Source organism: Schistocerca cancellata, chromosome 8, assembly GCF_023864275.1.
Source record: "Schistocerca cancellata isolate TAMUIC-IGC-003103 chromosome 8, iqSchCanc2.1, whole genome shotgun sequence".
NCBI lineage: Eukaryota > Metazoa > Arthropoda > Insecta > Orthoptera > Acrididae > Schistocerca > Schistocerca cancellata.
In genome coordinates this window covers 179967951-179993096 of record NC_064633.1, presented here as the reverse complement: position 1 = coordinate 179993096, position 25146 = coordinate 179967951, and the positions used below count along the sequence as shown (strand labels likewise).

The 25146-nt window shown below is 41.8% G+C and overlaps 1 protein-coding gene across 1 annotated transcript in view; it reads right to left on the bottom strand.

Moving 5' to 3' along the window:
* The window catches only part of LOC126095456 (O-acyltransferase like protein-like), a 359981-nt gene that overhangs the window by 17130 nt on the left and 317705 nt on the right, over positions 1–25146 (bottom strand). The window contains exons 11-12 of the mRNA XM_049910248.1: positions 21015–21157; positions 8553–8664 (exon numbers count right to left, since the gene is read on the bottom strand). Of these exons, the coding sequence (XP_049766205.1) occupies positions 8553–8664; positions 21015–21157 (255 nt within the window). The remainder of the gene's footprint in view (positions 1–8552; positions 8665–21014; positions 21158–25146) is intronic.

Below are 25146 nucleotides of genomic sequence, written 5' to 3'. Positions count from 1 at the left end.
AACGTGGAATAAATTTCAGATCCCCAGTCGATAGTACTCATTACTTCGTAAGAATAAAGAGGTAGTTGTGTTCCTCAAGAGTGATATTTTCTGAATCGGTACGACTGTTTTTCAACACATGTTCTCCTCGAGTTAAATCATAATGTTCGAAAACAGGATATGTTCCAAAATCCTACTGCAAATCAACATCAGTCATATGGGTCTGTAATTCATAATTCATCGGATTACTCCTACCTCCATTGTTGAGTCTTAGTGTGACCCATGCAATTGTCCAGTCTTTAGGTATACATGTTTCATTGAGCTAGCGGTTGCGTATGATTGTTAAGTATGGAGCTATTATATCAGCATACTCAGAAAGAAAGCTAACTGGTATACAGTTTAGACCAGAGAACTTGTCTATATTAAGGATTTAAACTTCTTTGCTACACCTTAGATATCTACTTCAAAGTTGCTTATGTTGGCAGATACATTAATGTCATTAATATGGAGTTCCCTTTTATGAAGGCCTGAACTCTGTTGGGGACAATGAGGTGTCTGAATATCTGTGGAGCAATGGGAGCCCAGTCTTCATCAAGAGCCGAAGACACAGAAGGTAGTGATGTTGGACCCAGAGGTCTGGAGCGAAGTCGACGTCCTAACTCATCCCATAGGTTTTCTGTTGGGTTCAGTTTGAGACACTGGGCAAGCCAATCTATTTCAGAAATGCCTACGTTGACTACAAGAATGTGTGGTTTATGAAGAGCAGCTCGACTATTGTACGCCATTCAATTTACCTCCCCACGCAATGTCACTGTGCTAGCTGGACTGCCAGCCGAGGTGGCCGAGAGGTTCTAGGCACTTCAGTCAGGAACCGCGCGACTGCTACGGTCGCTAGTTCGAATCCTGCCCTGGGCATGTGTGTGATGTCCTTAGGTTAGTTAGGTTTAAGTAGTTTTACGTTCTAAGGGACTGATGACCTCTGATGTTAAGTTCCATAGTGCTCAGAGACATTTTTTTGCTTGCTGGATTGTTGGTGGTAGTTTGCAACTCACGAGTGATTCCTTCCAATGCTGTCAGCAGATTTATTACAGCTAGCTTCCGTAATGCTCGACGGTCCATGAACAGAAGTAAATGAGGTTTGCCTCGTCTTGATGCATCTGTGGTCCTAATATTAGCAGTCTTATGGGCTGGAGGTCGCAGCTGTGAAGGCAGTAGTTTTATATATTAAGCATGCAACACACAAGAGTTATTGGAAAATCTCCCATATCTGGCTGCCTGCGTTCAACATTTAATAAACACGTATTTAAAAAGCACTAGGTATGTATTTCTTTATACTTATAAGTCAAAACAATGACCACTGAACATCGCGATGTTTAGTGTTGCCTAGTGGCGTTGCGTGCACATGACGCGGTAACAAAAGTATGTACACGGAGCGGACACGTACGTGGCATCACCGTAGCGAAATTTGGGCGGCGAGTGAGGAAATCGACTGAGATAAGCGACTGCGACAAAGGGCAGATAATTATTACGTGGAGCCTGGGTGCGAGTATCTTGAAAACGAATAAGCTAGTCAAATGTACACGTGTTACTGTCGCGAGCATTTACAAGAATTTACAAGAAGAGGTAGAACAACAATGGAACTGCCACTAGGTACTAAATGATTGAAAGTTTGTGACACTTCACAGAACATGGGTTCAAATGGCTCTGAGCACTATGGGACTTAACATCTGTGGTCATCAGTCCCCTAGAAATTAGAACTACTTAAACCTAACTAACCTGCCCGAGGCAGGATTCGAACCTGCGACCGTAGCGGTCACGCGGTTCCAAACTGAGGCGCCTAGAACCGCACGGTCACACCAGCCGGCGATGTCATCTTGAGCAGTATAGTTGTCCGTGTCTCGGAACCAGAACGTGGTACAGTGGTTTGAGGAGCACATAGTGAACTCCCGTTGATGTCTCAAACTCACCTGATGTAGAGTCTGTGTAACCGATCTGGGTCGCTATCGCTCGCTTTCTCCGCGTACGCAAATCAACGGCACGTTATGTACGCAAATTACATGACCTGTGTACAGACTTATAATGCCACATACCTCCCAAAACCTACCAAAAAGCTGTCGGGTCACTGATACGAAGAATCAATATTTCGTTCCAAAGACAGACAGACAAACTGTTAAGCAGATGGTTATAATGTTTTGCCTGATCAGTGTATTTTATGACTATTTAGTTCTTTTTTAGTTGTTTGTTTGTAAGATTGAACGAAGTCAGTCACATGTCGGGTGCGTGATTCCAGAAACGCACTGCTGTATATAACATCCCTCAAGTTTGCGTATCGTGTGTTAAACAGCGAAAATAATTACGTATGCCTTTTCCTTCGTGTTTCCACTTCACAATCACACCACCAACAGCAGTCGATCTGGGCGGCTTTAGAAGGTATGAAATTATAAGTGACATGCAATGACTAGTGAATGTTCGAATTCACTGAGCTCTTCTGATCGAACTGTTCTACTGTTATTTCTTCTCTACTAACAGCACAATATTCCCCACCTCCACCTATACTGTTAGGTTAATTTCCCTACATACCGGTGTCCGTATACTTTTAGTCAGACTGTGTATGTCTGGCGAAACGACCATCACGGAGAAACTGGGCTCAGACAGAGGATTATCACATATCGTTCTTCTGACGTTCAATTTGGGAATGGAGCAGGGAAGCGGGTGGCAGGGGAAAGAGGGAGGGAGCAGACAAGAATAGTACCAGAATTAGCCACCTGTGTATATCATAAGGTGGCCTGCGGAGTGTAGGTGCAGATATAGGAAAAATTAATGATGATTTAATCGATGATTGTTTTTCACTGCATCATACTGTACTGTCCTTGAAGTTAATTTTTCTTGCAATGTAAAATCAGTTTTTGGATATGAACTATCACAGGTTATCCAGTGTTTCGAAAAATTCTTTGAAGTATCTAATATTGAGGAAGTTAGCTGGCTTCATCATCCATTTAGAGCCAAACCTTCAGCTAAATCTATTTCCTTGGAAGCGAATTTTAGTAAGATGTTTTTCGAGAGCACACTGAAGATAAAAGTATACTGCTTGGAACTTCATCGCTTTTTTATATGTGTAAAAGATGGACATGCGCTGTTCGGCGGTAAAACTTAACGAACAACAATTTAATTTCCAACACGCTATTTGTGCAAAGCTTTTACGATAGTTCCGGCAATAAAGAATAAATAGCGTCCAAACATTAACGTGCAACAGAAAATGTAGAGTAGCTCCATCGTATTCGAGTCCATGATTTGATTATTGTTTAGAGAACAATAATATAACCTATCCTAATAATTGTATTAATAACATGTTTGTTGAATAAACTGTGAATTATAAATGCATGTTTGATTTTAATTCTATCTGAATATTGATTTAACAGCATCAGCTTCTCCCTTTATCTGGGTTAAGTGGAGTAATATTTTGACTTAAGGTGAGGTGAGGAATTCCTGATACGCGGTATTCATGGAGCAGAAATTCAAAAGTTTACTGAACCACTGCTGTAGAGCGTATCTGAAGTTTATTGGAAAATGTCGGGCCGTCAATTTATTCCCAGGAATGTGACCGACTGCCAAAATAGTTCTTGAACCGGCATGCAGAGAGAATTCCATGGCAACTTCTCGTTCACATATCCCCTATTAATGTAGTAGCAATAAATTTTCTTCGGTTTTGTTACATTTTACGGAATATCTTCGGGTCCAGAACGGCTGATACAGAAATATTCGTACGCCAAATGACTTTTAGTTAAATTTTGCCCTAGCCTTTAAGCTTCCCACATTCTTTTTTAGAAAATTTGCTTTTATTTATTTATTGACTTTACTTTTGGACACCAGTGTAACCCTAACTGCATAGGACTGTATTAGGCATATAGCTAACACTTATCGAGGAGACATGTCGTGGAAATTATCTAATTTGCTCTGATACACGACGGGAAGAAACTCAGATACGTGAACAAGGTATATATAGGAAAAAAGGAAAAGAAAAACTAAGTAAGGAGACTACACGCTACGTTAAATTTGTCGTGCAAGTTAAGAGAGTGTACTGATCCGAGGTTCGAACTGAGATCCTGACCTTTCCCTCTCAGTGGGCTACCAACCATGCTATCTGAACGTTGATCAAGGGAAACTCGAACCTTCAACTTGACACGGCTGTCTTTAGGTTACTTGCAAACTCTACTCATGGCTCAGAACTAAAAAAAAACAATCTCCTCGTCTCCCTATCGTTGTTTTATGTGTGAGGTAACTGCCGGAAATGAAATTCATTTTCAATGTAGTTCCAATACAGATTTACCTTGTGCTATTTCACGATAGTTATTACTAACTGAAAAGACTTAAGGGTTGGCTACAGCGCAAAGTACAAAGAGTACATTACTGAATGCAGTTAATTAGCTGTTATTCTGCAGCTAGTTTCCCATATTGATTATCGATCGTCAAAGGTCCTTCCGAATCACCACGGCAAACTGACAATAATATTAATAGTAATCTCATTATCTACTAGGTATTCCACAGTGTCATAGCATTTAGTATCGCATATTCTCCACATGTCAGAGTCACAAAGATTTCGCATTAAAAAAAGTGTTTTCAGCTGTTAGTGTAAAGCGAAAAAAAGTGAACCGTTCGTCTTACATTTCATTATACCTACATTCTGACGCCATTTTCGAGTATAAAATCTTGATGTGTGACATAAACGTCCTTATGAAATCCACGAAGACCGATCGTGTGAAACGCAAACCGCTCTGTTAACTCACGAATCCCAGAATGCGGTCGATAAACTTCAGCACTGCCGTTTAATGAATAAAATACGAGCATACGTAATATCAGACCGGTTTTGTTATTGCATTAAAGAAATCTGAACAAAAACACATTGCGCAACAAAATTAAAGGATCACTTTTTCGAAACCCCGTAATTGTCTCCCACGGCACCAAATTTCTACACAGTTCTGCCACGCCACACCGTACGTGTAACACGATGAGAAAGATGTCACAGCCCCTCCTACCCACATTTCATCCCTTCTTTTGACATCTCCGTGATGGATGTCAGAACCGCCACTCCCAGTCTTCAAACCACGCTGTTTCCTTATAGTAGGCCGAGAAAAGCACTCCAGACACACCGTCGCTCGCAACTGACAAGATAAGATTACAGGGACTGGCATAAAGGGCGTCAATGAAACCATCACTTTCACTGGAGTTTTGATTCTCACGGATTTCCCGGTCGAAAACGACAGTCCGCAGTACGATATGAGCAGGAAGAATATGTTTTTGCCAACATTTGACACTGCTTAAAACCCCAGACATTTCAATCATTCTTTAAGGACGTTTTGGGGCAGCAGCCCCACTGAAGGTCGTCGCACCTCTTTGGAGTGCAGTGCGACCGCTATTTTTGTTCACGTATACAGATTGGAAAAGCTAAAAAGCATCCGACGTAATTTGAACATGATCTGAAGCAGGAAAGGTTGTTTATGCTTTTTCTGCACTTGTGTCTTCCACCATCCAGTGTCGTGACCACGCGGGAGAGCAACCTTAACATGTGGGTAAAACGGCAAAAACTCTCTCTAAGACCTTACAGTTTGGCAAGACCCTCAATGCTACCCAAGCAACTTTGTTGCGCACGTTACAAACGTACCTGTCAGGAACTTCGATACCAGTTCAGCCTGCCGGCTGCTTTAGCGCTTTAAGGAAGATAACATCCCAGGACTGTCGAAGGGGTTGCATAATCCTCAGCTTGTGGAGCACTCGCCAGGCTAATTTCGTGTCAAAATTTCTGACAGGTATATTTCTAACGAGTTCAATAAAGCTGCATGGGTGACAGCGAGGGTGCTGGCGAAATGATGAGTGTTAGAGGGACCCTTTGGTGTTTTATTCACGCACATATTAATGTTGCACTTCCATGAAATAATGCCACAGTAGGACGGAAAACAGAAGTGCAGAAGAAGTATAAGCACCCTTTTCTACTTCGGATCACGCTAAAATTTCGTCGGATAGTTTTGAACGGTCCGTAGTGATTCCAGCCTATAAGCAAGAGCAAAAACTGCCGTCGCGCGCACTCCAAAGGTGTGCGACAACATTCAATGGGTATGTAGCCTCACATATATCCTTAAAGAAGGGTGAAATATCGGAGGGTGTCAGCAGTGTCAAAGGTTGTAAGGAATATCTTCCTGCTGCTCATCGCACTGTGAAACGTTATTTTTGACCGAAAAACGTGTGGAAATCAAGACTCCAAGGAAAGAGTTGGTTCCATTGACGTCCTTTATGCTACCCCCTGTCTCGTGTCGACTTTGAGCGACACTGTGTCTGAAATGTTTTTCTCGGTCACCTATTAGATAATCGAGTGATTTCAAAGCTTGATGTCGGGGTTCTGACCTCCACGACAGAGGCGTTAAAAGAAGATGTGAAATGTGGTTAAGAGGGGCTGCATGGTCCTTTTCATAGTGTGGCACGTCCATGGAGACGTTGGCCAGTACTTTGTTTGAATCTGGTGTCAATGTGTCATCGTTCACCCATCTTACTGATCAAATGAACTTCCTAGTTTTGGCCTTTTCCTCGCATGAAAACGACACCTTGCCTTTGATGCGTCTCAGAGCTCGAGGGTAATATGACAGGGCAGTAAGAGGTTGCATCACTAGAGAGGAACGCTGTAGGCTCCTTTGAGCCAAATATAGAACTTAACCGTCTCAATGGGAGGCAATTACTGGGGTTTCGAAAAAGGAACCTTTTAATTCTGTTACATAGGGTGAAATAGCAGTCCCAGTCAACCGAGATAAATCCTCGTGCTTAAAAATAAAACTGGAAATGTCAAAGTACCTCAAGGGAGTGTTACGGAACAAGTACCTTTTACAAGATATGTAAATGAGCTAGTATATAACGTCGAAAGTTCCTTGACGCTGTTTCCAGATGATGTTATTGTACACATATACACAGGTCAGCCAGAACATTATGACCACCGATCTACTATCGATACTAACTAGTCCGGGTGATAACAGCGTCTCCTTGCGAGGAATGACTGCTAGTCAGACACACGCACGATGCACGTAGTATCAGTGCGCGTGCTATCCGTGTGTAGAATGGGGAATGCTCGATATCTATCTGAGTCAGACAGAGGGCAGATTGTGATGGCCCAGAGGCTTGACCCGAGCATTTCGGAAATATCACGACGTGTAGAATGTTCGAGAAGTGCTGTGATGAATGTCTTCAACAAGTGGTAAAATCGAGGTGAAACCACGTCCAGACGTCGTGGGGTTGCGAGGCAACACATGTCGGACATCGTACGCTCGGCAGACTGGTAAAACAGAACAGGCGGTGGACAGTGGCGGACCTAATATCAGACTTTATTGCTGGGCAGGATACAAGTCTGTCTGAACACACAGTGCACCGAACACTCCTAACGATGGGCTTCTGCACCCGACGACCTCTACACGTGCCAATGTTAACACCAAGACATCGGTGAACGTTGGCGCAATGGTAGTGCATTGCATGGTCTGATGAATCCCGATACCTTCCCCGTCATGCAGATGGGAGGGCGCGAATCCGTCGTCTTCCAGAGGAACAGTTTCTCGACACCTGCACTGCGTGACTGAAACAAGCTAGCGGCAGCTCCATTATGCTCTGTGAAACATTAACGTGGAAATCCGTGGCTCCAGTGGAGTTCGTACAAGGCACCATGACGGCCAAGGAATATCGTACACTGGTTTCAGACCACTACATCGCTTCATGACGATCGTGATTCCCTACGGCAATGGTATTTTTTAGCAAGATAATGCTCCATGTCACAAGGCCAGGATTGTGATTGAGTGGTTCGAGGAACCCAGTGGCGAGTGCCAATTGATGTACTGGTCCCCATACTCGCCAGATCTGATCACTGCAAGCAGTCACATCCAGTAAGTATCGGGCAGCATGCTTATGAAGCTAAGTGCAATGGTATGACTACATAAAACATATCATAGGAAGATGCCAGACAGATGTAGTCCATCAACGAAAATGGTGGGTTTCAGAACTTTCTTTCGACCAATTCATGAGCATTTCTCGCCAGTTTTGGATCGATACCTGATAAGACTGATAAAGGAAATGCAGAAGTATTAGAGAAGAACAGCACATTTCGTCGCACTTTCGTTTAGTAAGCGTGAAAATGAAACGGGTTTGTTGATCCAACTCCAGTATCAGGCACTACTGGAGAGGTACTGTGTTTCAGGGTTTAGGTTCTTGCTAAAAATCCTAGAGCGTACGTTTCTAGAAGAGTTAATCAAAATATTGATTCCCCATTAGTTTGTGACACAAAAAGACTGTGGAAGCAAAGTGGCAAAGTGGAAAACTTTCGGTCTCACACAGAAGCTTACCAACATTAGTTTTTCGTAGATTCGATTCATAATGGGAAAAAGAGAGCGGAGTAGTGATACAGCGAAGCACCCTCCGGCACACTCCATACGGTGGTTTGTGCATCAGAGAGGTAGCTGTTGATGTTACTATCGGACTTAATGAGGAAGAGGGAGAAGTAGTTATTTAATATCATTACCACTGAAGCACACAATGTGCTGTGTGCCTACCTCTGTTGAAGAACATGTGTCGAGTGAGGGCGAGCATTGGCGCCTCAACCAGGAGGTGAAGCAGCAGTGCCAGACCCATGGCAACCACGTAGTCAGCGATCGCCAGCCACACCTACAACAAAATATCAACTCAGTAAGACGTCACATATACACGCAGCATTCAAAACATTCTCGTGTATGCACAACACATTCATTGTTACTTATCCGTATGCTAACGTTGGAAAAAGAATATAACTTACACACACACACACACACACACTCACATACACACACACACACACATAATCATAATTTAGCCTTGCTTAATTTGTTCTAGAAACAAAATTAGCTCCGAAATTCTAAGCATTTTGGAAAAGGTTTCCCTCGGTGTTTAGGCAAATGCAGGACACAATCTCCTTTCTAAATACTCCTAAAAACGATTTCCTTTGAGCAACCACGACCTGATTATGTTCTGACTGAACGAAACAGAACCCAAACAGAAACCCATCGTAGCTTGGGAGTGAGGGATTAAATATGAAAAGAGAAAAGCATACACGTCCTCGGAGGCGTAAATGCCGTGTCTTTAATACCGGATTGTTAACGGCATAACACCAACCTACTGCAGTGAATGCTACATATAAATAGAAAAATCCTATTTGTGTGAGATGAAATTTGGGAAAATAAGCTTTCAGAATTCTTTGTAAAATACTGTTCACAAAAGTTCCAACATTACAAGAAAACATGCAAATGCTATGAAGCTTACAGGGCATTCAAAGTTTGTGATTAAATGCAAGTTTGCACATGCGTAATATGAGCTTTACTTTCGATGATTGTTTAGGATGTAAATAAAGCACCTGTCTCAGATCAGGTATACCAGATTTTGTTTTGTTATGTAGAGAAGTAGCTGGAAGATGTAGCTTAATGCTGCAGATAAAACATTTCTGCTTTTCGATATGGTTTCCATTTCGCAAGCGATTGGACACTGAAGAAAAAACAGTTCTCATAGTCTGCCTCTAAATCAAGACAGGTACAATCATAAACTGGATATACTAAAAGAAAAAGCTATGACTAACGGTTATAAAACAAATGACGTCATTAACATGGATAAAGAATTAATTAAAAGTGGACGAACAGTGTAGATGATAAGCGCAACACCCTCTCTCCCAACACACACACACACACACACACACACACACACACACACACACGCACACAAAGGAATGCGATGTAATTAGCTACACAGAAAAAATTTCTGAACAAATTGCTCCTTCTTTCCCAAGAATGATACAAAATTAGTCTTCTTACTGACAATAAACATCGACATAAAATTGCGGTAAAAATAAAATGAGCGTAAAATAAAATATGGCTCCTGTCCGAAATTTTTCATGTCCAAAACGGCTGATTCATTTGATGTCCTATTTAGAGTACACTGTAATGTAAGTGATAATAAAACAGCTTACGATTCTCCTTCGAAGAAAAAATGCAAGTATAAAGTAGGATACATATATAAATAGTTTGATACCCGACGTTGTGTTCCTAAGACACGCCATTTGCAAACGCTTGAAGACTTTAAATTTCTTACTGATTTGTAAAATCCATATCAGTTTTCAACTGTACAAAGTAATTCCGATAACAAAACTTTTTTCGAAGTATTGTCTGGTCTGTTATGATACATCTCCTCTCGATTCTTTTTCCTTTTTCCTTTTTTTGGATTACTTTTCCGCTGTTCGCACTTGTCTCATTATAGCTTGTTTTATCAGATCTTTCACACTGGCTATCAGTGTACACCTGCGCCGCCAATCACTAGTTTGCTAATCGCGGCTCGCGCCCGCAGGCGGAAGTCTTCTACCTATAGTACACGTCCGGGTTACGTACACAAATAATTACGTCATTTTGTTGTACTAGGTTTCACATTGAGAAGATTTTATTTTAGAAACAGTTCCTGCATTTGCGATGCATGTATATTGTGCAGAACGTAAGAACAAAATTAACTTGTCATGTCTCATTGCCAAGTGACATAGCTCGATTAAATTTGGATCATACACAGAAAGAACTTTTACGTGATACTGAGAAGGTATGTGAAAGAAATACGAAATGAAATGAACAGAAATGACACTTTTCTTCAAAGGTCATTGTGAGTTAAAATGGACCTCTGCACATTACAAAAGGGGGACTTGGCTCTTAATAGGGTGTGTGGTCACCACATAGATAGTAACTCATGCTGGGCAATGTGTTCCCATACTGGTCACAAGGTTGGTAAACAATTCTTGTAGTAGGGAGTTCCCATCCGTCATCAGCGCTGTTAGCAATTGTTGGATGGTCATGGACGTGCTCCAGTTTGCCTGCCAAACGCATCTTAACGTGCTTGATGAGATTCAGGTCGAGTGAAATGTAGGCCAGCCCATTCGCCGAATATTCTCTCGTTCCAAGAACTCCTTCACCTGCACTGTTCGATGCGGTCGCGCATTTTCATCCATTAAAATGACGTCTGGGGCCAATCCACAGCTGAAAGCCTCACACGAGGAAGTACACTTTCAAAATAACGTTGGCTGATGAGAGTACCGTGTTCAAAGGTTAGGAGGTCAGTGTGCCTACGTAACATTATGGCTGCAAAAATCATAACAGCTGGATCACCGAAACGGTCATTCTCGACAAATTTCCTAGACGCGTTGCGTGTTCCTTCCTCTCGTCATATGAGGGTACGTCCAGAACTATTCCTCAGATTCAGTCTGTCATCCGAGAAAGTACGCAGCTCCACTCCTTGTTGGTCTAGTCCCTAACGCTATTGGGACCACCGCAAACGGTGTCACCAATGTGCGGGTCTCAACAGAACACAGTGTACTGGTCGTCGGGCATAGAGACACCCCTCACGCAGTCAACGTGCCATTGTGGGGCATGAGATTGCATGCCCTGCAGTTCTGTTAAATTTGGTTGGAATGGCACGCACTGTTTGACGGTAGTCCCTTCTTGCCTGTTGCACAATGTATCGACTATATGCTGCTGTAAATGACCGTGGCCAACCAGCTTCTCTCCTTTGGGCAGCAGTGTCAGTGATACGGAACGTTCTCCCGTCATGTGAAACAAAGCTGTGAAGAATACCAAACTCTCGCTGGCCGGAGTAGCCGAGCAGTTCTAGGCGCTACAGTCTGGAACCGCGCGACCGCTACGGTCGCAGGTTCGAATCCTGCCTCGCGCATGGATGTGTGTGATGTCCTTAGGTTAGTTAGGTTTAAGTAGTTCTACGTTATAGGGGACTAATGCCCTAAGAAGTTAAGTCCCATAGTGCTCAGAGCCATTTGAACCAATACCAAACTGTCAGGCTACACTCGTCACACTTCGTGCTTTTTCCAGTTCCCCGATGGTTCTTCCCGTCTGAAATCATCCATATAGTATCTATGGGCCATGGTGTAATGAAGAACACTACTAAATATCATAGTATCTGCCCACTGATTGGCACGCGCCATTTGGTGTTATACCAATGTGACGTCCTAATACATGTGCACAACTGGGAGACTTCTGGCGACATGCTCTCGCACTTTCAATTATAGTCTCGCAATAGTGGACACTATGCCATCCGGCGTCACCACAGTGGTGCCGTGCCAAAATATCGGTCAACGGCCGGCGACGCTACAGTGGTGTCGTGAGCATAGTACCGCGCAGTGGCCGGCGACAGCACGTTAGTAAAAATGGTTCAAATGGCTCTGAGCACTATGGGACTTAACTTCTGAGGTCATCAGTCCCCTAGAACTTAGAACTAACTAACCTAAGGACATCACACACATCCATGCTCGAGGCAGGATTCGAACCTGCGACCGTAGCGGTCACGCGGTTCCAGACTGTAGCACGTTAGTATCTTCTGCATTCTGTTGGTGTCTTGTTTAGGTAACAATAAGTTATACACGTCAACAAGTGTTTTGTTTTTATAAGTACTTGTGCCCTTTCATCATGGCGGACGAAAGAGACAATAGGATTATTTACGATGAATGCGCGGGCGTCTTGTCTGACGTTCCGGACGACTTGGCCGATTGGGAAAAATGTAAGTGAAGCAGAATCTTAGGAAGATAGTGAAATACGTCCAAGAAGAATTCGGCGAACGCTACGGTTGCCAACTGATTCGGCCGAATCAGACGAAGAAGACAGTGCACAGTAGTCAGACTTTGATTTACCGAGGACCAATAATAAATCTGAACGATCCACGGGTCCAAACATATTTCCAAAAGATACACAGAGCGTCGAGGATGTCGTACAATTATATATTGAGAACGATCTATTTGAATATATTAGCAACGAAACCAAAACGTACTACAGTCAAAATTGCAATAGGAGGAAAATGGATTAAAAACATGCCAAGTTTGTTGACGTTACGGGACCCGAACTTAGAAAATGGTTTTGGCTTGCTATCCTTATGGGGATTTTAAGCAAAGCAAGGATAAACGATTATTGGTCAACGAATCCATTGATAGGCACACAGATATTTCGCAAAACGTTGTCCCGCAACCGATTCAGACAAATATTATCATTTTTACTTTTTTCCGACAGCAACAATAAACTGGATAGTGCGGACCGGCTTCTCAAAGTGCAATTCGTGATTGATTATTTTTCCAAAAATGTTTAAAGAAACGTGTAATCTAAGTCAAAACATCTCAGCTGATGAAGGAATGATACCGTGGCGTGGACGGTTAAATTTTGAAGTTCACAATCCGTCGAAAATTGTGAAATACGGCATACTCATTCGGAGTGTGTGATACGAGTACGGGATACATTTCCTCATCCAAGATATATTCCGGTGCTGGACAGCCTTTAGAAAAAACAGTGACGAAACTATTGCCACCTTCTGATGGAAAGTGGCATCACCTCCTCATGCATAATTATTTTAAACGTGTGGAACTTACAGAGAAGTTACTTGAAAAGAAAATCTGAGTTTGTGGAACGATACGGCAAAATAGAGGATGTCCGGAAAATTAAAGCACGCAAAAGTCAATGTGTTTGAAGCTTGTCATCAACGGAAAGGTGACGAGCGGCCGGCGACAAGCCAAGTAATCCGACTTCCGACTTAGCGCTGCCGGCACCTAGTGAATAAATTTGTACGAGACGTGCCGACGGCAAACTGTTAATATTTTACGGTACTTTATCTAACTCGTCCTTAAGTTTTGCTGAATATGTATAAGATGCTTACTGAGATCCAGTATAACAAAATCCACGCCTTACTCCTGCATCGTTAGACCTAGAATTCCATACTATAAATAATTTCCATGTACCCACAGAATTCGTATTAAAATAATGCAAAGTGTTTGCCTGAGAGGGCAAATTGCTTTGAGGTACAGACATGGAACGTCAATGGGGGCGCTGCATCCCACCAGAAAATTCGATTGCTGGAGGGTATTGAAGAGCTATTATATTCCAGATTGGCCGAATAAGCACACACCGTTTGTTGTTGGTCTGAAGGATGGTCATATTTCAACATAAAAGTGCTAATCGAAAGTTCCTGATAAATGAGCGACTCGACAAGACACAGGGTTTAAATGTAACTCCAATTAATTCAGGCTTGCTTTCAGAGAGGAGCTTTGTTGGCGAGTGTGTTGTGATTTCTGCGTGAGGAAAGAGGGTATTCTGAAACAGCAAATAGTTCTTACCAAATAATTCGATTTGCGAGACAATAAATCCAAATTGGTCAATAAGATGAACGGATATGCTCATAGAAAAATTTGGAGAATGGCAGGGGACAGATGGTCCTAGGGTGTAAGAGTTGACTGCTGGATGATGTGGGACACATGTCCCTACTATGCCTGCATCTGTTGAGAGGTCATAGAAAGCTTTATTTGAGCACGTATTTGATGATTGGCTATGAAGTCATACTCAATAAACACCTTTCCCTGTCCGATGTGACTGCTGTAACGCTCAATATCTGTTGCTGCTATCAGGTGAAATGCACGGATAAAATGCAACTCTATCTATAAACTAAGCAGCATCTGGTTACGACATGCATTAAAACACACCAGTAAAAGTCTATGTCTCAACGATTTGTTTACTTTCGTGTAAAAACTGAAATCTAAGAAAAGTGATTTCGAGACAGTTGTTAATGTGGCTGTGCTCGCAAATCAGTAGTTTTGTTATGATGACTTATAGTGAGTAAGTAAGCTATCATATGTGCAGTGACGTCAGCTGCCCTCACGTGTATGCCAGTTTGGATGAGAATAGCTCATAATGTGCGACCTCCCCCTCTCCTCCCCTCCCGTCTTCTCCCCTCCCCTCCCAAGTTGTTCCTAAGCATAACGTGGCAGCATGTATACCGTCGCTGCACAGCAGTAGATGTGGAGGTTCATGAGCAGGAGCGCAAATCTATGCATCATGCTATAGGAATAGTTATACATTATACAATATGTACTTTATGCCATAAATTTAATAACTTTTGATCATCCTTTATGTCCACAAGTGCAAAAAAAAGGTATTCCATTCTCTACTGTACCGTCTTAGGGATGGATAATTTTTTAAATTTCTAAATTAGCCTATGTTCTGTCTCACTGTTCTAGCGAACTTCATACCAAACTTCGTTGTTGTCGGTTCGGCAGTTTAGATGTGACAACTGACAGAGCTTATTTTGCACTTAATAATATGTTAGTGTAAGTATGGTGCAAACACGTTGAAGATTGTATAAGCATTGTAGTCATTAAATTTAATCATATCGCATAGCACATATCAATCAATTGAATCATATCCAAAAATATGATTAATTCAAAAGTGAAAGAGCAAATAACTTTTTCAACAAATAACTTTTGTTCTCTAATTCACGTAATATTCCTTTAATCAATAACTGTGTTCCACTACTCACATTGTAAAGTAGTCAATGTTCTTCCTAAGGGTTCAAGCTACCACTATACCAAATTTCATAGAAATCTGTTAACCGGTTTAGTCGTGAAAACGCAACAGACGGAATTCAGTTTCTCATTTGTAACATTATTAGCATGGATAAAAGTATAAACTACGATATATTTTTTTTCATTTGATTCTGATGAAATGAAGCCTAAAAGTTTCGCAAGCTACGCTCAAGTTACGTGTGAAAACCCCATGAAAATTCGCTTAGTAGTTTTTGAAATTAGCTTGTTCAACCGCACAGACGTGACCCTCTAACAGTTTTATCACTAGTATAGAAGTATGCTTTTTTGTATTTTTTTAGATATTAATGCCGAAACGTAGGCTTTCTCTTTATATTGCATAAATGAAATCTTCTCTGGTTATCAGTGGAGACCTGCCGTCGTGTTGTCGCACGGTAAAGTTGCGACAACACACCGTGACTCTGCTAACTGGAGAAGATTTCACCAGAGATATTAACTGTTCATGATTGTATTTTATAACAACTAACAGAAATAAATTATTTTTGATCTCAAAGGAGAGTATGTTGTGAAAATAAATGCAACTGTCTGCAACTGCAATGTACTTTATTTACCTTTTAGCATTTTGAAAAACTTAGACTTATATTTGTTATTGATAGAACACGAAACAAGTACAGGTACTTCTAGATGATAAGTATAATATAAGTAAATTATATCCGATACGTAGAACACTTCTAATCACTTACTACATAAACGACGCCCAACATGGAACATGAGGGTTTGTTTATGATGCCAACTCACTGCTCGCCGGCATGGCCCTACAATGATGACACGAACTCACTGTTTTTCCAAAGAAAATTCCGTACTGGCTGTATCAATGATTTTTATTAAATCTGCGACCGGTTTCGCACAACTTAACGGTGCATCCTCAGGCAATATCCGCTATTTATAACATGGTAACTTTGAACATTGCCCTGTAGCCACTCCCCACAATTCACGTCCAATATACCGTCATCTGGTTAATGCGGTAATTAAAATTTAAAAATCTTTAATTTTTTTAATGATTGGAGCAGCAATGACCGTGCAAGCTGAGAGGAGCCGCGCGGCAGCGGACACGGCCTGATTGGCCGGCCGAAACCCGGAAAGCGCTCACGCAGTGGCGCGAGTATCGCCAGAGGCCGGATTACGTGTACAAGTTGTGAAGAGTGGGGGGTGCTGAAAAAAAAGTCAAATACCATAGTAGGTGGCCAATATAAAACATGGCAGTTAGTTAAAACCATAAGAATAATAAATGTGGTGGTTCTGAATGCGTAAGGCCCGGGGTACGCATAAAAATATATAGGACAGAAATTACCAACAAATAAGCTATAAGGGCAAGTAATCAAAATTTTCTAAAAGACCCTTGTGCCTCAGGTCGGTCTGGGCATTAAGTGAGGAGCGAGGGGATTTCTTCAGAACTCTGAAGATTTCAACCTCTTCCAAAACATTAAGGGTGTTGCCCTTATTTTCCAAGTGTAACACCCGTATGTTGTCCTGGATACCGGAGATATGGTGACCTGTTTCCCGAAAATGTGCACCTACGGCCGATTTTGAGCTTGGGTTGCTGATGTGCTCCTTAAAGCGGGTCTCAAAACTTCTTCCCGTCTGACCTATGTACGAGGTGCATTGAAGTTCTAAGGCCTCCGATTTTTTTTTTTTTTCTAATTAACTACTCACCCGAAATCGATGAAACTGGCGTTACTTCTCGACGTTATCGCCCTGCAGACGTACACATTTTTCACAACGCTGACGCCATGATTCCATGGCAGCGGCGAAGGCTTCTTTAGGAGTCTGTTTTGACCACTGGAAAATCGCTTAGGCAATAGCAGCACGGCTGGTGAATGTGCGGCCACGGAGAGTGTCTTTCATTGTTGGAAAAAGCCAAAAGTCACTAGGAGCCAGGTCAGGTGAGTAGGGAGCACGAGGAATCACTTGAAAGTTGTTATCACGAAGAAACTGTTGCGTAACGTTAGCTCAATGTGCGGGTGCGTTGTCTTGGTGAAACAGTACACGCGCAGCCCTTTCCGGACGTTTTTGTTGCAGGGCAGGAAGGAATTTGTTCTTCAAAACATTTTCGTAGGGTGCACCTGTTACCGTAGTGCCCTTTGGATCGCAATGGGTAAGGATTACGCCCTCGCTGTCCCCGAACATGGACACCATCATTTTTCCAGCACTGGCGGTAACCCGAAATTTTTTTGGTGGCGGTGAATCAGTGTGCTTCCATTCAGCTGACTGGCGCTTTGTTTCTGGATTGAAAAATGGCATCCACGTCTTATCCATTGTCACAATCGACGAAAAGAAAGTCCCATTCATGCTATCGTTGCACGTCAACATTGCTTGGCAACATGCCACACGGGCAGCCATGTGGTCGTCCGTCAGCATTCATTTTCAGGTCGTCATGCAGGATTGTGTACACAGAACCCACAGAAATGCCAACTCTGGAGGCGATCTGTTCAACAGTCATTCGGCGATCCCACAAAACAATTCTCTCCACTTTCTCGATCATGTCGTCAGACCGACTTGTGCGAGCCCGAGGTTGTTTTGGTTTGTTGTCACATGATGTTCTGCCTTCATTAAACTGTCGCACCCACGAACGCACTTTCGACACATCCATAACTCCATCACCACATGTCTCCTTCAACTGTCGCTGAATTTCAATTGGTTTCACACCACGCAAATTCAGAAAACGAATGATTGCACGCTGTTCAAGTACGGAAAACGTCGCCATTTTAAGTATTTAAAACAGTTCTCATTCTCGCCGCTGGCGGTAAAATTCCATCTGCCGTACGGTGCTGCCATCTCTGGGACGTATTGAAAATGAACGCGGCCTCATTTTAAAACAATGCGCATGTTTCTATCCCTTTCCAGTCCGGAGAAAAAAAATCGGAGGACATAGAACTAGAATGCACCTCGTACTCCGCATCACAATCAACACAGGCGATACTATATACCCCCGACAACTTGAAACTATTCCGCATTGCAGCCTCCTTGTGCCTGAACTTCTGTCCATTGTTTTTAGGAATATAAAAGGCCAGATTTATTCCCTTAGAACTTAAGCATTTGCCGATTATGCTTGAAATGTTACCATAAAAAGGCATCCTGTGGAATTTACGCCCAATAGCTAATCCGCTACTTGCTGGGTGTAGTGAAGTGAATGTTCCAGGCGTGAGAGGGAAGTGAGTAGTGTTATGCTTCATGTTTATCTTCCGTAACACATCCCTGTTAATCTTTCCAACAACGGAAGAGGTCTTTCCGAAAATTTTTATTACTTAAACAGGTAGCCTTACCCTTATAGCTTACTTGTTAGTAGTTTCTGTCCTATATATTTTTATGCATACTCCGGGCCTTTCGCATTCAGAACCACCACATTTATTATTCTTATGGTTTTAACTAACTGCCATGTTTTATACTGGCCACCTAATATGGTATTAGACTTAAAAAAAAACAGACATAAGGAGATGTTTATCAAATGTTCAGCACCCCCCACTCTTCACACCTTGTACACATCATCCGGCCTCCGGTGATCCTCGCGCCATTGAGTGAGCGCTTTCCGGTTTTCGGCCAGTCATTCAGGCCGTGTCCGCTGCCGCGCGGCTCCTTTCAGCTTGCACGGTCATTACCGCTCCCATAATTAGAAAAAAACAAAGATTTTTAAATTTTAACTACCGACTTCACAAAATGATGGTATATTGGACGTGAATGGTGGGGAGTGGGCAATGTTCAACGTTACCATGTTCTAAATAGCGTATATTGCCTGAGGATGCACCGATAAGTGGTGCGAAACCGGTCGCAGATTTAATAAAAATCATTGATACAGCCAGTGCGGAATTTTCTTAGGAAAAATGTCGAAGTCTGGCTGTGGTTACCCGCCCTACAAAACAACGTGTTACAAACTCACTGTTGCTGGGGTACATTCAAGCTGCAGCCGCTCCTGGCAAGGCACTCTTGTTGCATTTGCGCTGGAGACTCGGTACTGACTCATCGCTGCTCGCTGGTCACACGAGGAACCTTTACCCTGCAGCTGTCCACATCGCTAGCTGAGTGGATTACTTGCCGTATGTGAAGCGAAAACTATATTATATGCATCGTCTGACGACAATAATACTGGTTCGTTCACGCCAACATGTGGTTGTTTACAACGAGAAATAAAATGTATGCATGCACATTTTGAATGTAGATCTTCTTCACCGAACATAGATTTACAAGTTGTAATAAGAGTTCAAAAATTGTCCAGAGCACTTTTTCAAATAGCTGCGAATGTTGTAACAAAAGTTCCAGTTTATTTTAAATATTATTGAGACAGAATAGCGTAAGATACGAAGTTTCGAGCCACAATTACTAGCGTGATTTGTGTTGAACAGCAGCTCACCAACCTAATCATTTTCATGTAATATTCAACAGTTTTTATCCATATCTACATCATACACTACATCTGCTATATTTAGATTTTTGTGTTGACATTCTAAGGAAAAAAGGAAATAACGTAGATTATGTGAAACTGAGGAATTAATCATCAAAAATTATTACACCTACATTTATTCATCAAGAAACGGTTATGCAGTCTGTGTCTTTGTGTTTCCAGACAGCTTTGTGTCCAAAGGTGGCTGAAATAATTTCGTGTTTACAGATGATTACCTATAGTCCTCAACAACATTATTAACTTTGTATGATAGTTTCATTGGTGGGAAGTTACACACAAGCTATCTCTCAACAGACTACTTAAAATGTTTGGAGTGCCAGTATAAACTGAGATTTGTAGAAACGTTACTACAGGTCTTTACAGCGCCCGCAGTGTTCACGAAGATAAGACTAATCTAACTACGGCTTCCATAGTGGCATTCAGAAGTAATTTTTTCTACGCTCTCTACCTCAATATAAGGTACAATGAGACGTATCCTGTAGCACGCACTTCACAATAGTGAGAAAAATGTGGATTTAAATGGAGATATAATAGCAGATGACACCGTACAAGAAACCGCAGAATAAGCAACCGTTAAACACGGCTCTGCTAGCTTAAAGCAGCCAATCACGGCTCATGGTTCGGCCCGAAAAGTTAACCAGCTTGGGCGAATCTTCGTTTATTAAACTACTTAGGTTCAACAATATTTAAACTAAAGTAGGATATTAGTTCTGACATTCTCAACTACCGGAAAAGTGCTCTGGATAATCTCTGAGGTATTGTTATAACTTGTGACACTTTCTGAAATGTTGACCATTTACATCAAAGCATGCATAAATCTCCTTCATTTCCGCGTTGTTAATAAGCACATTTTTGGCGTAGACGAACAAGTATTGTTGTCTTCAGATGATGCATAGAATACCGTTTCTGCTTCATAAACTGCAAGTAATACACTGAACTAGCGGTGTGAACAGTTACAAGATAAACTTTCCTGGTAGGAAAATCAGATACTGTGCGCCCTGTGAACAGGGATGTGTCAGCAGCACGGGTGCAGCACACATTTATTTCGCCTAACCAAGGACCCTCAAGATTATCTGATACATCACATCGTAGTGTACTGCCACATAATACATTACAGTATAGGATCCATGCAAGAAGTAACAAACCAAACAAAAGTAAATAGCATTTTCTACTTTTTACTGACAAACAACTCACCACGTGGATGTGTGACAGGTATTCCGGTGACCTTGCAGAGGCGTAGTGGACCATCTGCGCGACGGAGTGGGTCAGGTAGAGGCAGTAGGTGAGGCGACTCGGTACGCGGAACACAGGGTGCGACAGGATGCCGTCCACCAGTCCTGCAAGCACAGGCGACGTCATTCTGCAGGTGGCTGTGGTCTGCCCTCCAACCACTGCCGCCAGATGCGTTTCTAAATCATTTTAACGTCTTACCACGAAGGAACAAAACGACGTCCGTTGCCCAAGATCTAACGGTACGACACAGTATGTCCTTGTTATATTACTTTTTTTTTCGAGTGGGCTCGAATTTTCAGCACGGTACCCTTAAGCCAGATTTACTTGTTGGTTGTAAATTATAACTGGTGAGCCTCAATGTTTTCCTACTTTGATGTTACATTTCTTCCACTTTACGTGTCCAATTAAGGTGCTGTTTGTTAGACCTGGTCTGATAGCCAGTTGGACATTACATGAGCAAAATAAAAGAAAGAAGGGTGGAAAACAAATAGAGTCACCTATGATCTGCAAATAATACACAGAACATATCATAACAGTGTTATCGAGAAAGTAAGTTTCCCATTACCGTCATAAGACACATTGAGAGACACTAAGTGCATGGCAGTGAGGACACATGGGGAGTGGGAAGTTGAAAATCAATCCTTTTTACAGTACTTCCTTCATCTGCAAACTATGATTATTTCTGCTTCTAGCTGAGTTGTTTAGAGGAGCGATGCAGTTCCTCATATGCAGAGCCCTTATACAACTGATGAGTGTACGCATTCGTAACTGCGAATACATTTCATGTTTGGGTACCACTTGAAGTATCAAATACTTTCCATAATCTTCGTGTATTCAAACAATTTTACCAGCTGTAAAACGTAAATGAGTTGTTTATTCAATACAGTATTAATGGAAGATGAAGTATAAACCAGCCAAAGCTACAGACACATATGATGTTTCGTTCTTTGCATACTATCATAGTCGCACGGCTATTAACAGATCATTTTTGACAAAAGTTTCTCTACTCTTTACTCTTACTTTAGGTGCAATGCAGTGATACTACCGATGCACGCTGGTAGTGGGTAAAGCTATCCCATAACGTCAGACACGTCCGTAGTGTGAAGTAAAAAGAAAAGGAGAAAGTGTTGCGTGACGCGTGATGCAACAGGAACTGTACCGCTAGAAGAACGAATCTTCCTCGTGTTGCAGAAACACCTAGAAGGCGTTCTGGATGTATCTTGCACTTTTCGATGTTCCCTCATTGAATTCAAATCTTAGTTGCCATTGTAAGCTATGTCTCCCAACACCGAGATGCTCATTACTTCACTGCCAATACTGGTAGTTTCTGCTTACGTGGATGACATGCTACTAACAAAATACCTACGCAGACACCTAAACAGAATCTTCACTCATAACGATACTGAATATTACATCACTAATACACCCAGTTCTCTCACAACATTACCACAGGAAGACTGCACGGTTTGTGAGAGGAAGTTTGTCTAGTGGTACTATTTTTCGTAATTCAGTTTCGAACAAACGCCTCCTGTTGGTCCTGGGTGACATTAGTCCTGACTTGTGCTGCAGCAGCCGTGTGATCGGCAATGGCTACTCAACTGAGCCCTTGGTTTGGGTATAGATCAGCATGCTGCCGCCTTCCAAAAGATGGACCGCAAACGTGTCCAGCTTCCCCGGTCCACTGGCACCAACACTGATACACACATGACAACCCACCACACAAACATACGACAATTTCAGAAGCGAACTCAGTGACGTCATCCCAGTTATAAGTACTGATCGCTAAGGAAGCGATGGTTAGGTGCTGTCGAGCAAATCAACCACATCCCTAAGCATTCTTCTTCTTCTCCTCCTTTCAGTATTGGAGGGCTATTCTGAAAGTGAGGTCCGAGAGATCACGAAATGGAAACGACAGCGAAAATTTGATGAAGCTTTGCATACATGTGTTGGGCAATGTCTCTAGTATACCTATCGGTCGCGTCACATCGCTCTTTTCAATTCAGAGCACACAGTGATCACGTAAAGGTGCCTAGAGCAATAGTGTCTCGCACCATATATGTGTGTCCGTTGCGAGGTTTCACCTGATTTCATGCAACCCCACATAATGTACTTGTCAAGCATTTCCTTCTTCATGACATTTCTCGGCCGCACGCTTCAGGGGCAATGACGTCGCTCCTGCAGGCTTTTCGATGGGAAGTGTTCGATCATCTACCATATAGCTCGGACTTGCTCTCTCTGATGTTCATCTCTCCCCACATGAACCACTGGCTAGGAAGACAAAATTTTGACAGAGACAGCGAATTGCATCTCAGCTTAGAGAAATGGCGGAAAGCAGAGGTGGTTGCTTTCTATGACGAGGGTACTGGCAAGTTGGTAAAATGCTATGGCAGATGTCTAAATGGAAATGGCGACTACGTAGAAAAATAACTGGAAGGCGTAACAAACTGTTGGAAATAAATCGTTTTTGATTTTCACTGTGACTTCCATTTTGCGACCGATCAGATCTTACTTTCCAAATAGCCCTCGCACATTAAAATTCAGCTTGTTACAACCTCTTAGTTAAAATTATTTATCCTTCCGCCTTTTCCTCGATATTACTGAAGATCTTCCCCTCACTGCATGATAATTTATAGTTAATTTTGATATTATATCGTCTGCCATTCTTATTACATATTTCTTCCTCTTTTTCCTATATTCTCTAATCTACTACTTTAAGCTTTTCACTCCCACTAGTTCTGTAATGTTATTGTTTCTGCTCATGTCGGATAGTATGTACCCAGCTTCTCTTACTAGAGTTATCGTCTCCAATGCTTGTATTCTTCTTTCATTTTTTTTAACAGTCCGCAACTCACTTCCTCTTGTCGTGATTCGTACTGACATAATTTTGTAGCAGTTACGTAGAGATTCCTTCCTTGCTTTAGTTCTGCTGACGCTGCCGAGTGTTCCATTAATGTAACTGAACCTTACTACTTTTTTTCGCGCATCCATTTCCGTCGTGACTGAGACAGTATTTCCTAAGAAGTAGAACAAGTTCCCTCTTTCTATTTTCTTATTATATGTTACTATTTTGGTATTTTATGCAACGTCAGCAACTATAATTCAGTGCTTCGAAATAATCAGGAAAGAGTTGCCTAACAGAAATTTCATTTCTTAACTGGTTTCGCCAACAGGTGATAGGTATAACCTTCTGAAGAAGGGCACTAAGTGCCGGAAACAGGTTAAGAAATTGATTTCTTTTATACAACTGGTTGGTGATTGTTTCGATATGCTATTATTTTGTTATGGAAGGCCTTGTAACATCAAAGCCATATTTTTTTTTATATTTGAAGATACTAATACACTATAAAACTTAGCCGTTGCGGATAAAATGTGAGCAGCTGTTTGGATTGCGCTGCCGCTGTCATAGTCACATTTTCATCATCAGCGAAGAGTATTGTGGTATAATGATTCCTTTCGTTGAAGTCATAATTATAAAAACTTAATTTACTTATCCATTGCCTCAGCTTCACGTCAGTATGAATATTAAAAACAATCTGAGGGAAACTGTAGCCCTGTCTTATTCCCAAATTTGTGCAGGTCTAAGAGTTTCGATTTCCTGCAATAACAATTTCTCATATTTCGTTCATGTTCTTTACTGCCTTTTTTGTGCAAAAGCATTCCCCTTTTGCTCAGTATCTCCCATAGATTTTCCATCTTTACTTTATCGAAAGCTTTCATGTAGTCAATGAATAGTAAAAGTGTTTCTTTATTGAACTGTCCAATGATTTGTCTAATATAGTGAACGTATTGACCGTGCACGTTCTACCTTGCCATGGCCATTTTGCTCTTCTAGCAGAATACCATTGAAAATTATTGCTAGTCTCTGTCTTACTATTTTAGAATAATATATTTCATGCTCCGCGTTTAGCATAGAAGTACCTCTATGATTTTCACAATAACTTCTGCCTCTTTTCCTGTAAATAGGGATTATTGGAGCCTATTTACAGTAATCTGGAATTTTCTAATTTGTTCAGTGTCTGTTAATATAATCGAAAAATCTGGATTTCGCTACTCATTTAATCAGCTATGGGTTAATTCCGTCACTGCTCGTCGT